The following is a 17,807-nucleotide window of genomic DNA, read 5'->3' on the forward strand; positions in this document are numbered from 1 at the left end:
CCGTTATATTACGATATGCGTGAGTAAGAAGATCACATTCATTGTCAATCTAAAATTTTCTTGACTTTTGACTTTTTTCATCTCTCCCCAACTTCAATCCGATTGACTCATTCAGACTCAGCATGACTGTCTATGGTTAATTGATAGGCTTCCACAAAAGATAATATCTGAATGTCTTGAGCGGCTATGTGTTCTTGTGGTATGACACTCACTTTGGAGATCGGAAGGTCCTGGGGTTTGAGTCGAGGCTCGCTCAGCGCATAGTTGAGTCCTTGGAAAAGGCTCTTTAACTTTACTCCTCACATTCTCTCACTCTCACCATACTCAGGTGTGAAATAAGTACCTGGCCGTTAACAGCGTTGTCTCTGTCGGAAAATATTGTCATATCGCCTAATAGATGTCATGTCTTGTCCAACATCTTAATATTCTTAAGTGTTGCTGTTGGTTGGGGATCCCTTGTAAATTGATAACAGGGGAGGCCTTCCGAAAGCTCCTACATCCCCATTTATTCTTTTTAAAATAATGTTCAAGGAGGGGTTTTGGGAGGGAGAAACTTTTAAAAATAATTTTCTAGTACTAGAGAGGTGGGCCTTTGGCCTACCAACCTCCGCTGCACGTCCAACTCGCCTTGAGCATGCATTCACGTAAAATATATAGATTTTTTAAAAAAAACCTACCTCTGTTTCAAAAACTAGCATCTTTCACCTTTCTAAGAAACATTTTGATTTTTCAGAACTTTTGTTCGTTAAAAAATACCGGCCAATCTGACCCGTTGAGTCGAATGAAAACGAAATTTTGTTGTTTACACGGTTCAAAGGAAATGCCGTAAATAAGCTTTCATGGACTTCCTGTGTTGTTTTTACAGTGTCACGTGACCTTTTTGAGAAATTTGTCGTCTGCTACAAATAATTAGACCGGTAGGGGGTAGATATTTTCGTTGGAGAAGAGAAAAAGTGAGTATTATTTCTTGGACTTGTAGAGAGGCCTAGGGTCCACCAGCAGTCAAGTTGATTGAATAAAAGAAAAAAAAGGCCTTTTTTATCCGCCGCCACCACCACCGTGAGAGTGGAGGGGGGGGGGGTGCATGCCGACGAGAGGGAGGCGTGTCGATTGGTGACCTTGGTGACGTAGAGCATCTCAAGGATGCTGGCAGTTGCAGTTGCAGGTGTTCTTAACCCATTAACACAGCGAAGCTAATTTTTTGCTTTTAGATAGTAGTTTGCTTTTATCTTTATTATTGTTAACGGGGAATACAGCGTTTCCACCAAGAGAGTAGTCAGAATATCGCAACTCGGACTTCAATTGTCTATAATAGTTTTGCCGTTACTTGTCTTTTGATGATAGAAGATTTGGTGTTAGGTCAAAGATCGAATTTCGCCGCTAAAAGGTTGCATTGCTACTGGATTTGCTCTCTCCCCCCCCCCTCCCCACCTTTTTTTTTTTTCTTCTTTTTTTTTCACCTTAGTATTGTTGATTGCTATTTCCTTTTTTATGATTAGCAAGTGCCGTAGGAGTCTCACAGGATGCAGGAGTACTGCAATTAACCCTTTGCCAGTGACACTGATTTTTTTTGTTTTCAAATAATAGTCTTCATTTATATTATTTTTTAACGCAGAAAAAAACAACGTTTCCACCATAAGAGCAGTAAGAATATTGATAAAAAGCGCTTTGAGCACGTTGGGTGGATATTGCCTTCTATAAAAGCTCAAATTCTTAAATTGTAATTTGTTTTTTGTCTTTTGATGAAAACGGTATGATTTTATTTTTGGTCCAAGTAAGATTGATATTCGCCTTTAAAAGGTTAAGTTGTTTTGTTTTTTTCAGGTTTTTTTTGTTTTGTTTTTCAAATGCGGATACGCTGCTTCTTCCTTTTTTTTTTCCTCAACTGGCAAGCTATCGCTGTACTTACCTGCATGGCTTGCACACACAAAAGGATACATCTAGGTCACAAAACCTTACATCCAGGTCACAAAATCAGACAACTAGGTCACACATCAAGACATCTCTGTTTCGTTTGTTCCAAGATAGCAAAACAAACCAGACGTCTTGGAGTTCGAAAGAGCTTTCCATAAAATATTTGGTATTTGCAAGACCCCCAGAAACCAATTCCCTATACAGCTCTTGTGCACGGTTACTTATGACCTTGATTTCTTTCGTACCCACCCCCAAAATCCCACTTATTGTGTGTTATAGGCAGAACATAATAAATTTAAATAGCTGGGCTGCCACATGCGTGACTAAATTGGCCAAAGAGAAAATCTATACTTTGGCATTAGACACCAATTACCTGATGTCTTGGTTTTTAATCCTAGCCGAGTGAGAGAGAAAAAAACAAAACAATCATACATGTATCTGCAAACAGCAGAACGTTTTCATTTTACATTGAGATGGGAAGGGGAAGGGATAACACTATGATAAGAGAGAGAGAGAGAGAGAGAGAGAGAGGAGAGAGAGAGAGAGAGAGAGAGAGAGAGAGAGAGAGAGAGAGAGAGAGAGAGAGAGAGAGAGAGAGAGAGAGATGGGCGGATGGTAAGGGGGAATGGGAAAAGATGAAAGAAACAACGGGTTGCCTGATGACGTAGATCAAAGGAATGTTTCAGCGGTGTTCACGGAGCGTACTTCGTGAAATTTTAACCTTTTACAGTGACACTGATTTTTTTCTGCAGATTGCTTATGCGGAATAAATTGTTTTACCAAGAGAGCAGTAGTAAGAGTATATTTAGACTCGGGCTTCAATTAAACTATAAATCCCAAAGCTTGTCTTTTAATGATAACATTAAGACTAAGATCTGGAGTTTGGGGAGTGTAGTGTAAGATCAAATCTCGCCATTAATGGTTAAAATTGTTTTGATTAAAAAAAAAATAACTCTCACACACACACGCACACACACACACACACACACACACACGAGCGCGTGCGGTCACGACAGCGAGGACCATCTATTGCTTGTGTTGCAACGGTAAACCAGTTTACGTGTACGTAGATCCTGAGGCTAGATGCCCCGTTACCGTGTACGTAGGCACTCCCCAAAAAAAAAAAAAAGAAAGAGACACACACACACTCACAGACATACACACACACACGCACAAACACACACACACACACACACACAGTCTCGCATCCGCTACGAACTAATTTTGCGCACCAATTTTTACTGCACTAATGCACCAAATTGCATACCTATCTAGGGACACTAAAAAACCTGGGGCGGCACCTTGATAACAGAAACGAAACCCACACGATTTCGCGAGGAATGAATCATGAAAAAAATTAGGATATAATATCAACACAACTTTTGAAATTCATCAAGGATTGTCCAGTACCGAATGTTTTTTGATAGAAAACAAATGCATCTTCAAATCTAAACTGCTTTTGACGGTAAGCGGTAAGTTTTTTATTTATTTTTCTGTCCAAACGAATGATTTGTCCTGGTATAGAAGCTAAGTATTGGTAACACCGGCGCAGCTCTCTAGTAGGGGGTTTGGGAGGGGGGAGACTTAAATAAAACAAACAAGTTTCCCCCCTCCCAAACCCTCTACTAGAACATTATATATAAAAAAAAAGAATACTGGGGATGTAGGAGCCTTTGGAAGGCCTCCCGATACCAGCAGTCTAGGTCTAGATTGTAGTTGTGTATAGTATAATTATAATAGACTTTTGAAAAGAGTGAAGATGACTTACTCTTCCTCTTACTCCTTGTCAACATTCGGAATTCGTCATTGGATTGCGATTGAGCATTTTGATTTTGATTCTTCGTCTGCCTTGTTTGTATTTTTATTTGATCAAAACACCACTTTGATCCAACTACACAATAAACAATCCGACAATCGTAATAGAACAAGTTACAGAAAATCCACAATAATTAAGTTGTTTAAGGCATCATTTATAACAAGACAAGAAAATCTAAAATAGCTAGCACACATCAGCAGAATAATAAATAAAGCAAATGGATCGCTAGGGTTCATTAAATTAAAAAGAACATTCGATATTGCCATGCAAACTTAAAGAAACAGCTTACATAACACTCGTACGAATGAGATGCCCACCGTAAACTCCTAGAGCAAAGGGATACAACCCAAGTATTCTTTTAACTGACCCTAAGAAAAAATAAAACTAGTGCTAGTACCTTTAACTAACCCTAATACTAATAGGAAAAAAAAAACACCCTAGGACCTTTAGTAAGACCTATTTATTACAACTAATCCTTGTAGTTATATTATATATAGAAATTAAAACTCTCCGGTCTCAAGCTAACCCTTATAGAGAGAAAACAACCCAAGGACTGCTTTGCACTACCTTTCAATATTTAAACAACAAAATTGTGGTGGAGAACCAAAACAATGGTTATATTAGTAAACTTTAAACTTTCACTTCTATCAAGGTTTGGTTCTAGAGTTTTTAAAATGATACAATATTGTCAAATTGAATAAATAAATGGCCAACAAAAGATCCACGGTGAAAATACTAATTGAAAGAGATGCTACCTCGAGGAGTTTATATGGAAGGCCTCCCATAAGATCAATGTTAGACTATTCCTATACAGATAGGAATTGGGATCCACACCTACAATCGGATATAAAGCAATTGAAGCTGTGCAACACCACACTGCAAGTTTAGTCTTCAATGACAACAACCCCAATAGCAGCGTAACAGACATGATCACACAGCTTGAATCGAATCCCTTATGAGACGAATGGAAAGAACAATGGCTAATTCTTTTGTCTCAAATTACAAATAAATTGATGGCCATCTCACCAGAACAACCAGAATTCAAAGAAAAACCCACTCAAAAACACTAAAACACCAATTTGCAAATTCAAACGTTTTCAATTATTCAATCATCCCGCACTATCAAAGACTGGAACGCTCTTCCCGAATCACGTGTGAACACACAGATTTAGACACCTTCAAGTGGAGATTATCAAAATTCTATCAAAATTCAGCCTTAACACCAGCAATGGTTGTCACATTCAATAACTCTCTCCACCCTCGAATACAAATACTCAGAATTGAGGAAACTTCAAGTAACATTAAGATTCAGATATTTGCTATTTATATATATTGTATCTTTGTTGGAATGGCTATTTGTTTCTCTTGGAAATGTATGTCATTAGCTTGGTGTGTAAATCCCAAATCCCATATATTGCCTACTGTTTCATTTTCTTGTGTACATCTGGTTTAGTTTTACCACCAATAAATGAGTAGTAATTTGTAAAATATATTTATTATTGCTTTCTTCTGAACAGTTGGATTTTTAATGTTTGTATTTTATGGTGTGGATCCCAATCTGAGGAGCTGCCTGTAGTTCAGTATTGGTTTTACTTAGGACTAATACTATGATTTATTAATAACCTTGTCAATGGTTGTTGTTGTTGTTGTTGTTGTTGTTGTTGTTGTTGTTGTTGTTGTTCTTCTTCTTCTTCTTCTTCTTCTTCTTCTTCTTCTTCTTCTTCTTCTTCTTCTTCTTCTTCTTCTTCTTCTTCTTCTTCTTCTTCTTCTTCTTCTTCTTCTTCTTCTTCTTCTTCTTCTTCTTCTTCTTCTTCTTCTTAATTTATTATTATTATTATTATTATTATTATGATTATTATTATGATTATTATTATTATTATTATTATTATTATTATTATTATTATTATTATTATTATTGTTATTATTATTATTATTATTATTATTATTATTATTATTATTATTATTATTACTATTATTCTATTTATTTATCTACTTTTTATTTTCATTCCACAGATTCCATTCTAAGGCACTGTCCATGATGCTTGGAAGGCTTAACAAAGCCATTAAAGATTATAAAAGTAGCTCCGTTTTGAAAACTGTCGCCAATGTCGGGAGACATAAGCTGTTGTTATAGGTTTGTTGTTTTGTTTTTAAGAACTAAAATAAAAAAAATCATTTTGATTTGCTTAACTCTTAGACACCAGTTCATCCTTTCCAAAATCCTCAATTTGTAGTTTGGTGATTTATTATTAGATATATCATTCTTTTTTTTTAAAGTAGAGATACTGGGTGGGGTTCCTGACCTCCCATAGTGGGCAGGGAGGTACATACTGCGTCTTCTATCCCCTTATATCTGTTTTCTACCATGCTTTCTGTCTTTGTCTTGGAATGAGATTACTTGGTTTTGTTCTGGCCCTGGCCGGAGTCCTGGCTGGGAGGGAAACAGTCAAATGCATAGTTGTTTTAGGAGATGATATTCTTTTCCTTGTAAATCATCTCTCTGTTATGTATTGTTATATTTGTTATTTTAAATGTATAATGTAAGCATTTGAGTGTATTCCTCTTTGTTGGATTTTGTTCTTGTGTCCGGATGAGACTTAAAGGTGATCTCAAAGTAAGTACATTGGTGGTATGCTCTTGGAATCTACATCCGATCCCAATTTGTTCCCAGTTCCCCTTTGTCTTACTTTCTCTTGGCTGCTTTAATTGTAATTCTAGAACTTTTTACTATCCCATTTTCTTCCTTTTTACTGGCGCTGATATAACCTAAATGTGTTGCAAGCGCCGTAAAACCCTTAATAACCTTAATAACAAAGTAGAGATATCTTCATGTGTTGAATCGTTAAATCAGACCTCCCCCTACTTCGAATCTTAACATTTGTATTTTTTGGGGAGATAAAATTTGTAGTCGTTATATTTGACTTTAAAAATCAATCACCTACCCCCCCCCCCCCCCCCCCCCCCCCCCACAGTGCTTTAATAACACGTCAAAATCCTTTAAATGATGTAGTCTGGCATCAACTTTCATTTTCAATACGTTTTAATGACTTGTAGATTCTCAAAAAGGTCTGAAATTGGAGGCAAAATTTCGTAATTTTATGAATTTTCGTAATAGCTGTCAGGTCTGTTAAATGGGCATAGGGCATATGTGCCCAATTGTCTCTAAATGGTATCGCGTTAAGAGTGAACCTTTTATGCTTATGATTGAAATTAAAAGTTTATTTATAAAAATTTGATTTAAAATAATTGCCATGATTGATGGGAATGAATTTTGTTTGGTAAACTTTAAAATAAAAACAAAAAAACCCCCCTTAAATCTGGTGATTCTGATTATTTCGATTGTTAAACTCGATTTTCTTTGTCAAGTTAACGCTGCAATATGTGGCCAAATTGACACAATGGCTTTCATAAAGAATCTCACATTCAATATTACAACCAAGCAATGTTTTTGTCTGTTACTTTATGCAGAAAAAAAGAATTTAAGTGCAAATTTTTTTTTCTTTCTTCAGCTTTCAGTCTTGCCAGTTTTGTGAACTATGTCAAGTTCACATTATCTGCCCTGTGACCTCCGACCTTGGCCAAGGGTCAAGTCTGGTCTGCTTGACTTAAAGGACAGCCTGACAAGACGCAGTGTTAGTTTAGAGGTAAGGCTGGATGATTAGGCTTCTTATTCTTGCAGACTTGCCAACCGTCCTGACTTAATCGGGTTTGTCCCGATTCGGCCTGGCTGAAAAAAATCTTATCCTTAAAAAAAAATTTTTAAATTACGCATTCCGACACGAAGGAATATACATAATTCATCAAAACAAGATGTCAACAGGAATCACCTATGTTGTCCCAGTCAGCAAATTGGGGGTTATTAATCTTGCTCAAGGAACAAAACGAAAGTGCCTGAAGCGGGGCTTGAACCCAGGACCTTCCGGGTCATAGTGCAATGCCTTAACCACTTGGCCACTTCGCCCCCCTAAAAAAAAAATTAATTAAAATAAAAGAAATGATCTTTTTGGATGACAAACTTAAGATCTGATGGATGTCATCACATTTCTACTCTGTTTTGTTCTTTGTCTGTAAGTGAATCTTGTTAGTATGTGATATGGCCATAATATTTCATACAAAATCACGTTTAGCCATGCCAGTAACCGCATGTGCTTAAATTGTTCTTATTTGGGTTAGCCGGTAGGTTGGTAGCTCTTGTTTTTTGTATTTGGTACTTGGTACAATACAGGGATGCCAAGCTTTTTGACATTTGGTACTTGGTACAATACAGGGATGCTAAGCTTTTTGACATTTGGTACTTGGTACAATACAGGGATGCCAAGCTTTTTGACATTTGGTACTTGGTACAATACAGGGATGTCAAGCTTTTTGACATTTGGTACTTGGTACAATACAGGGATGCCAAGCTTTTTGACATTTGGTACTTGGTACAATACAGGGATGCCAAGCTTTTTGACATTTGGTACTTTGTACAATACAGGGATGCCATGCTTTTTGACGTTTGGTACATGGTACAATAAGGGATGCCCAGCTTTTTGACATTTGGTACTTGGTATAATACAGGGATGCCAAGCTTTTTGACATTTGGCACTTTGGCACGGGGTGCTGTGTCAATTAGATCCTGAGTTGGCTCTGACACCGCAATATTTTTATTCTCTGTTTTCATCTGGCACTTAGCCAAACAGTATATTTCTCATGCCAAGCTTTTTGACGTTTGGTACATGGTACAATACAGGGATGGCCAGCTTTTTGACATTTGGTACTTGGTATAATACAGGGATGCCAAGCTTTTTGACATTTGGCACTTTGGCACTGGGTGCTGTGTCAATTAGATCCTGAGTTGGCTCTGACACCGCAATATTTTTATTCTCTGTTTTCATCTGGCACTTAGCCAAACAGTATATTTCTCATCGTTATTGAAATAAATACCCTTTCCACAATTTTTCTGAGTTTTGATTCCCCCTGTCATCACAGGAAACATTCCGGAAGCTCCGGGCAATACGGGACCTGAGCGATGACTCAGTGCCACTTGATTGGTCTCCACCATCTGGCATACTGAGTTGCTATGGACAATCAGACGACGACGGTCAAGCAGAGACTGAGACCAGTGAAGCCTCTGAATCGGACATGGTCAAACCAACATTGTTGCCGCCTGGGGATGTCTGGCATCACCTGAAGATGTTTGTGAAACGACTGGACATTGGGGAGTGTGATCACTTTCTGTTTGGCACATTGCCAGGTAGGTTGATATGTAGCCATTAGGCCAAGCGAGCCAATGATCTACATTTCTTTGGTGTAAAATAAGCAATAGCAATCGCTTGCAAATCTTTGGACACAATGGTAGTTTATAGCACGGTACTTTCCACCAGATCAAAAAAAATTGAGCTCGAGCTTTTATACAGCACAATATCCACTATGCATGCTCAAAGCGCTTTACAGGAAGTCTCTGACCAACAGCAACACGTAACATGTAGTAGAACGAGACATGACGCCTGTTAGGCAATTTTACATTTTTTTTTTCGGACATAGAATACGCTGTTAACGGCCAGGTACTAATTTTACACCTGAGTACTGTGAGAGAATGTGAGTAAAGAGCCTTTTCCAAGGACTCAACTATACGCCAAGCGAAGTTCGAATCCAGGTCCCTTTGATCTGAAAGCGAGTGTCATACCACATGGCCACAAAGACGCACAGTAGACCCAGCTACCCGATCACTGCTGAATGGAAAAGGGTTCGGAAAAATATCAACTTGATTGATACTCAGTAGTCCCTTCGCTTGTGAACTGAGTCCTGGGTGCTTTACCAACAAGGATCAAAATGTGTGTATAATATTTGTCTAACTGTTATTGATTGTGTATTTATAATGGTATTTTATCCCTAAATATGGCTTTAAAAGGAAAGTTACAAGAAGGAAAGGATGAAATTAACAAATAAAAATAAAATTCTCTTTATTTATCCCATGAATAACCCAGGCATCAGCCGCAGTGCAGCGCTGCAAATTGAGCTATGGCGAAGTGACTTGCTCAAGGCCACACAGAATAGTGGCGGGTGATCGAACTCGGTACCTTTTGGGTACGAAGCAAAGACTGTATTGCTGAACCACGCTGTCCCTTGTGGTCCATGTGTTTTTGCAAGTCAGGCGGTGTGGCCTTCCAGTTTACAGTTAATTAATACTTACTTATCTGAGCCAGTGACCACCTGAGCTCTAGCCCTTCGGTCTTGTGGCATAACGTAGAAGTTAGACGTCGTTTGAAGTTGTTACAATTGATAAGTGTTTTCTATTTTGATTGTGACTTGTGTTATGATGTAGAAGTAAGACGTCTTTTGTAGTTGTTACAGTTGATAAACAGTGTTTTCTATTTTGATTGTGACTTGTGACAGGAATCATCCAGTTGGCTCTGGCTGTGGAGGAAGTTAGTCAGGAGGAGAAAATGGAATGGAACTTCCAGCAGCCTGGTGAGTCTTGAGTCTTGTCATGGGAACCACTTGTTGTTGTTCTCGTTTTTGTTTTATTGTTGTTGTCGTTTTTGTTCTTGTTGTTGTCTTTTTTGTTTGTTGTTGTTGTTTTTGTTGTTTTTGTTGTTCATGTCATCGTCATGATCATTTATACTTTTGTTAGTTTTGGTGTTGTTTTAATTGTCGTTGTTGTGATGTCCTTGTTGTTGACATTGCTGTTTTCGTACATTCTTCTTCTTCTTCTTCTTCTTCTTCTTCTTCTTCTTCTTCTTCTTCTTCTTCTTCTTCTTCTTCTTCTTCTTCTTCTTCTTCTTCTTCTTCTTCTTCTTCTTTTTCTTCTTTTTAAAAATTTTTTTCTTCTTCTTCATCTTGCTCTATATAGAATGGCTAAGTCAGAGTATTTCTATTATTGTCAAAATGGATGAATTATGTGGGAAAACATGGCTCAAGGGAAATTCTGTCTCTCTGATTGTTTGTGGCAAAAGCAGTTTAAAATAGATTTTATAGAAAAAAAACATAAAAAGTAACTTGAGCATTTAAATAGCGCAATATCCACTTATTGTTTTCAAATTGCTTTACAAGGTGTCCATAGCCAACACCATCACTTAATGTGTAGGACGAAATATGATGCCTGAAATTTTTTTTCAGACAGAGACAACAACATTGTTAATGACCGGTTACTCATTTTACACCTGAGTACAGTGAGAGAATGTGAGTAAAGAGCTTTTCCCAAGGACTGAACTATGCACTGCTCATTGCAGAACTCAAACTATAGACCTTTTGGTGCAAAAGCGAGTGTCATATCACACGACCTAATAGTCACACACGTATAGACATTGGAAACAGTATTCTCGGTATTCCACAAGTCCTCAGTGTGATTTTCTTTGTGACTTCAATGTGCTCTTTTTATTTAAAAAAATAACTCTTTTTCAGATGCTCCAATGGTTCTCTCAAGACAATTTGTGTGTTCTGTGCTGGCGTGTCAGTTCTTACAAGTGTGTTCTGGAGAAAATCTCTTCTGGTCCATGTTCAAGCAGCTGTCTGTTCGGTAAGACTTTTTTTTGGTTGTGGATAAATCAGGGGTGCCACTTTTCCGGTTTTAGCCGGAAATCCGTTTTTTTTACCACCAGCCGGTTTTAATCCGGAACCTCCGGTTTTTGTCCGTCGTCACTATTCAAAAAAAAAAAAAAGGTTTTTTTTAAAGAAGAAAAAAATCGCAGCGAGATTTGAGCCGGAACTTTTTCGCGGGGTGAATATTTGGGGCTGTCACCGCCGGTTGAATATTTGGGCACCGAAATTGTAGTTTATCTTCGCCCATCCCCATCACAATTCCTCCTTTTTAAAAAAAAATTTAAAAATAAATAAACAGTGATTTTGAGAGTTTTTCAGAAATTTTCCGCTGAATTTGCTGTGTCAAACATTTCCCTCAAAACAACAAAATCACCATTATGTCTTATGTCATATTTTGACACCTGTGCAATAGTCTCGTGAAATTTAGTGACGGTCCTGTTTTTATGACGTCGGGCCAGACTGAATGGCACCAGATGTCACAATTGCCACAGACGACCAGTGGTGTTCTTTGATTAGCTAGTAGTTGAGGGGGAAGGGGAGGGACAAATCTCTCTCTCTCTCTCTCTCTCTCTCTCTCTCTCTCTCTCTCTCTCTCCCTCTCTCTCTCTCTCTCTCTCTCTCTCTCTCTCTCTCTCTCTCTCTCTCTTTTTTTTTTTTTTTCCTCTTTCCCTTTGCCTTTCTTTCCATTTCTCTTTTCTTCTTCTTTTTTTTTTTTGATATAGAATTCCTAAGATCAATTCATAAATTATTCTGGTAGAGAAGTCTCCCCCCCCCCTCCCCTCTCTCTCTCTCTCTCTCTCTCTCTCTCTCTCTCTCTCTCTCTCACTCTCTCTCTCTCACTCTCTCTCTCTCTCTTTCTCACTCTCTCTCTCTCTCTTTCTCTCTCTCTCTCTATTTCTTTCGCAACCATCCATTAAATCATCTGGTTATACAGAGATAATATATTAGAATAAAGCAATGGTGATTGGCTTAGTTTGTTCTTCTTTCTTTTTACCTTTTGACTATGGCTTTCAATTTGTGAGATTTTTGGGTTGTATTTATAAGCTGAATAACCACTAGGTTTTGGTAAAAAATAAAAGATATTGTAGCCTGCTTTATAAAGCAAAAATCAAAACAAAACAACACTTTCTGGCCTTTTGTTTGAATAACATTGTAGGCCTTTAACATGTGGAAAGGACAATTCATTAAATGTTTACAAAAAGTAAATTTATGTCTAATGATAAGAATGGATTAATACTAGTAATAGTAATATATTACATAGTACTAATACAAAACTATGTTCCTGTTATTTTTACACTTTGCTTGCGTTTGACCGATAGACAGCGACATTTTCCTCCTTTTTGACAAATTGCTATTATTACCACTGAATCAAAAACACTCACCAAAACCACTACATCATCTCTACCACCACTACTATTACAACCACCACCACATCATCATCCCTACCATCACTACTACTACAAATAACACCACATCATCCCTACCACCAGTACTACTACAACTACCACCACATCATCATTCCTACCACAACTATTACAACTAACACCACACAATTATCTCTAAAAGACCACCACTACTACAACCACCACCACATCATCCCTACCACCACTACTACTACAACCACCATCACATCATCATCTCTAAGACCACTACTACTACTACTACTACTACTACTACTACTACAACTACTACTTCAATCACCACCACATCATCATCCCTACCACCACTCCTACTACAACCACCACCACACCATCATCCCTAGCACCACTACTACTTCAAATTTATAGGTTATAGTTGCATGGGTTCGACAAATGGATGATGCCAAGTCTGCAAAGATAGATCATCATCAAGCCCTACTGCAACCTCCTCGTGGTGTCGAACGGTAACAGGTCAAGCTGGCCAACTGCAGAGGGCGACAAGAATAGGCAATGGCAAACCATTCTTGTAACTTTGCCGAGTTAACTGCATGAATAAGTCCAAAAAGTTAAACGGTGACAGCGTAAAGGGGAGCATGTTTTCACGGAAGACTGCTGCCTCGCTCGGTTGGGAGCGTGATGTTCGTCAGGTCACACCGAACCGTCAGCCAGTTACTAGGCGAAATAAATTTAACAAATGTGACAAAACCAAAATTGGGACATGGAATGTCAGGACCTGTGCCCAAAAAGGAAAACTAAACAACATTCTAAAAGAAATGAAACGGCTCCAAATAAATATTCTTGGCCTGGCAGAGATGAGATGGAAAGAGCAGGGAACCATGTCAAAACAAGAAAACATGACATATAAGATCATATGGAGTGGTGGAACCTCTTTCCAAAAAGGAGTAGGGATGATCTTAGACCAAAAATCAACCAAATTTTACAAAGGGCACGTAGCAATCTCAGACAGAGTTTTGCTGGTTAAGCTAAGAGGACCTGTAGTTGACACCAATATTATTCAAGTTTATGCACCAACAGAAGAGGCGACAGATGCAGATATGACAGAGTTTTACCATTCACTAGAAAAAGCAAAACGAATGTGTAAATCACAAGAAGTCCTTATGGTAATGGGGGACCTAAATGCTAAGATTGGCAGAGGCAGAGATGGTGACATAATCGGACCACATGGACTCGGAGACAGAAATGAACGAGGAAACATCTGGGCAGATTGGTGTAGAACAAATAAATTAATGATTTCAAACACCTGGTTTCAACAACACCCCAAAAAGAACCTGGACATGGCAATCACCAGGGGACAGAGCAAGGAACCAGATAGACTTTATAGCAGTATCATCAAGATTCAGAAATGGCATATTAAATTGCAAAACCTACCCAGGCGCCGATGTAGACAGTGACCATGTCCCAGTTGTTTGTACAGTAAGGATAAAGTTTAAAGCTATTCAGAGAACAGCTGGTAGAATAAAGAGGGATTACAGGTTATGCAAAGACAATGGCATACAAACAAAAATGAGAGAAGAATTTGAAAATGCACTCATGATACAAAGCCAAAGTGAACCTGATAACGAAAAATGTGAAAAACAATTTGATATATTCCAAAAGTGTGTCAAAGCAACTACAGAAAAGCATTTACCAATAGCTCAAACAAACAGCAAAAAGGAATGGATGACAAATGAAATTCTAAACCTATTTGAAGAAAGACGAAAATGCAACAGAGGGTCTGCAGAATACCAAACATTGAACAACCACATTAAATCCAAATGCATCGAGGCACACGAGAACTATCTAGACTGGAAATGCTGCGAAATCGAAAGAGAATACAAACCCAACCCCCAACAAGCTCACCAAAGAATAAAAGAACTATCAGGGAAAAGGAAAAGCAAAGCAGCAGGAAGTTGTATCCAAAACAAACAAGGGGAACTGCTATTTGAAGAACAACATATAGAAAGCCGATGGGTAGAATACATAGGCGAACTGTACAATGATCCAAATAGAAATGAACCACCACTGAAATTCAAAGAACCATTAAGCGGACCAAACATCACCAAAAGTGAAATTGAACATGCCATGGAACGAATGAAGGATGGTAAAGCAACAGGCCCTGATGAAATATCTGTAGAGGTATTAAAAAGCCTAGGAGATCTAGCAATTGATGAACTTCACATATTATTCAACAATATATACAATACTGGGAAAATTCCAGAAGATCTCTGTAACTCTATTTTCATAGCAATACCAAAGAAAGCAGGTGCAGTCAGATGCGAAAATTTTAGAACTATAAGTTTAATAAGTCACATCAACAAAATACTGTTGCGTATAATTATCAACAGGCTAAGGAATAAGATTAACCCCGAAATCGCAGAAGAACAATATGGATTCCAACCTGACAGAGGGACAAGGAACGCAATATACCTCCTCCGTGTTTTAAGTGAAAGAGCTATACAGGTTCAGACCCCACTATACCTCTGTTTTGTCGACTACAAAAAAGCTTTTGATAGAGTACGCCACGAAGAAATACTAAAACAACTGCACTCCATTGGCGCTGATGAGAAAGACCTCAGACTCATGCAAACATTATACTACACCCAGCAGGCATCTATCAAAATCGGAAACTCTACAGGAAATTCCATTCCTATTAAGAAAGGAGTCCGTCAAGGGTGTGTTGCCTCACCAGATCTGTTTAATCTATACCAAGAAACAATCATGAGGGGCATAAATAATATGGAGGGAATAAAAGTAGGAGGTCACAACATAAATAATATAAGATACGCAGACGATACGGTACTCATTGCAACATCAGAAATCCAACTTCAAAAGATTGTTGACAAAGTGGTAGTAGATAGTGAAGCCAAGGGAATGGAAGTGAATATCACCAAAACAGAATGCATGGTAATACAGAAAAACCCCGAAAACAACAACACCTGCAATATAACGATTCACGGCGAGCAGCTTACCAACGTAGAAAGTTTTAAATACCTAGGTTCAATAGTGACAACAGATGGAAGATGTAACCGAGACATACGAGCAAGAATAACTCAAGCCAAACAGGCCTTCATGGACCTGGGAAACATTTTGAAAAACAAACAGATGTCGTTCGGGATTAGATTCCGAGTCTTGAAGTGCTACGTGTGGCCAATCTTGTTCTACGGATGCGAAAGCTGGACTACAAATGCAGAAACACAAAAGAACATTGAAGCTTTTGAAATGTGGTGCTTGAGAAGGATGCAGAGAATATTGTATACCGCACACAAAACGAACGAAGAAGTGCTAAAACAAACATACCAACAAAGGAAACTAATGCCCTTAATAGTGGATCGACAACTATCCTTTTTCGGACACATAGTAAGGAAAGATAAGAATGAATACCTGGCAAGTTGTGGAAAAATACCTGGTAAGCGCGCCCGGGGGAGACAAAGAAAAACACTCATAGACCAACTGAAGGGCTTCACCAACCTAACAATCCAAGAGCTGTTTGAAAAAGCAAGAGACAGGGAGGAATGGAGAGAGATAATTCATGCAGTATCCGAAGCCTGGACCAGGCATGGAACCTAGAAGAAGAAGAAGTTGCATGGGTGGGTCATGATCTTCACAATGAAAAATTTTCTCCTTTTATGTGACCAGTCATTCTCACCCCTGATAGCTATTGATATTAATTTGTCTATATTTTGTTTTCAGCACCTTATTTTATCAATTTGAAAACTGTTAACTCTCCTTTCTTTTGTGTGTTATTTGCTCTCAATTGCAATAATAAGTACTGAAATGTAATTCCAAATTTGATATTTTTCAAATCCCTACAAGCCCTTGACGTAGCGGGTGGTTGGATGGGAGCATCACCCTTGAATCATATACCTATGATGTTCGCATGGGTGTACGTTCCGATAGTGATGTTGTTTCTTCTTCTCTTTACTAGCCTATCCTGCTTCTTTGGTTTGTGATTGTATTTTTGACAGGGGATATTTTTTTTTTCTGTAAATCCTCTGCCTGTTTGTTCTTGGTTATTTATAATTTAGCTTATGATATCTTTAGGTTATGATTTTGATTGACATTTGTACTATTTTTGTTAGATTGCTTGTTTTTTTGTTTCAGCGGTCTCTCATATAACCTCAATTGTGTTGGAAGAGACCTAAAGCAACAAACAAACAAAAAAGCCCTTGACGTTGAATTGTATCTCGTCCGCGCAAGTTTTCAGGCTTTTTTTAATTTGCCGGGTGGCATCCCTGATAAATATTTATATCAGACCTGCCAACTCTGGTAGATTCCAGAAATTCTTGTGGCGATGTGGTCTAGTGGTATGATACAAGCCTTCGGATCGGAAGGTCCTGGGTTCGAGATTGCTCGGCGCATAGTTGAGTCCTTGGAAAAGGCTCTTTACTCACATTCTCTCACCGTAAAAATGAGTGTAAAATGAGTACCTGGCCGTTAACAGAGTTATCAGACCTGCCAACTCTGGTAGATTCCAGAAATTCTTGTGGCGATGTGGTCTAGTGGTATGATACAAGCCTTCGGATCGGAAGGTCCTGAGTTCGAGATTGCTCGGCGCATAGTTGAGTCCTTGGAAAAGGCTCTTTACTCACATTCTCTCACCGTAAAAATGAGTGTAAAATGAGTACCTGGCCGTTAACAGAGTTGTCTCTGTCGGAAAAATTGTAATATCGCCTATCATGTCTCGTTCTACCTACTACGTGTTGCTGTTGGTCACAGTATTATCATTATCATCATCATCATCATCATCTGACTGGAGAATTTTTTTTATTATCATTATCATCATCATCATCTGACTGGAGAATTTTTTAAAATTATCATTATCATCATGATCATCTGATTGGAGAATTTTTTTAATTATCATTATCGTCATCATCTGACTGGAGAATTATTTTTTATTATCATTATCATTATCATCATCTGATTGGAGAAATTTTATTATTATCATTATCATCATCATCTGACTGGAGAATTTTTTAAATTATCATTATCATCCTCATCATCATCATCATCTGACTGGAGAATTTTTTAAATTATCATTATCATCCTCATCATCATCATCATCTGACTGGAGAATTTTTTTTTGAGCCTGAAATGTTCCTTGTTTAGTCTTCTATACTTTTACATGGATCTCAAAT

At 38.0% G+C, this 17,807-nt stretch overlaps 1 protein-coding gene across 1 annotated transcript in view; it reads left to right on the top strand.

The window, feature by feature from the left end:
• Nucleotides 1-17,807, top strand: part of LOC144980729 (uncharacterized) — a 45,467-nt gene that overhangs the window by 227 nt on the left and 27,433 nt on the right. Inside the window, exons 2-6 of the mRNA XM_078928451.1 lie at nt 5,744-5,864; nt 7,240-7,374; nt 8,702-8,966; nt 10,109-10,183; nt 11,117-11,231. Coding sequence (XP_078784577.1) covers nt 7,267-7,374; nt 8,702-8,966; nt 10,109-10,183; nt 11,117-11,231 — 563 coding nt within the window. The 5' untranslated portion in view covers nt 5,744-5,864; nt 7,240-7,266. The remainder of the gene's footprint in view (nt 1-5,743; nt 5,865-7,239; nt 7,375-8,701; nt 8,967-10,108; nt 10,184-11,116; nt 11,232-17,807) is intronic.

This window comes from Berghia stephanieae, chromosome 10, assembly GCF_034508935.2.
Source record: "Berghia stephanieae isolate SIO BIC M18660-M18661 chromosome 10, UCSD_Bste_1.3, whole genome shotgun sequence".
Classification (NCBI taxonomy): domain Eukaryota; kingdom Metazoa; phylum Mollusca; class Gastropoda; order Nudibranchia; family Aeolidiidae; genus Berghia; species Berghia stephanieae.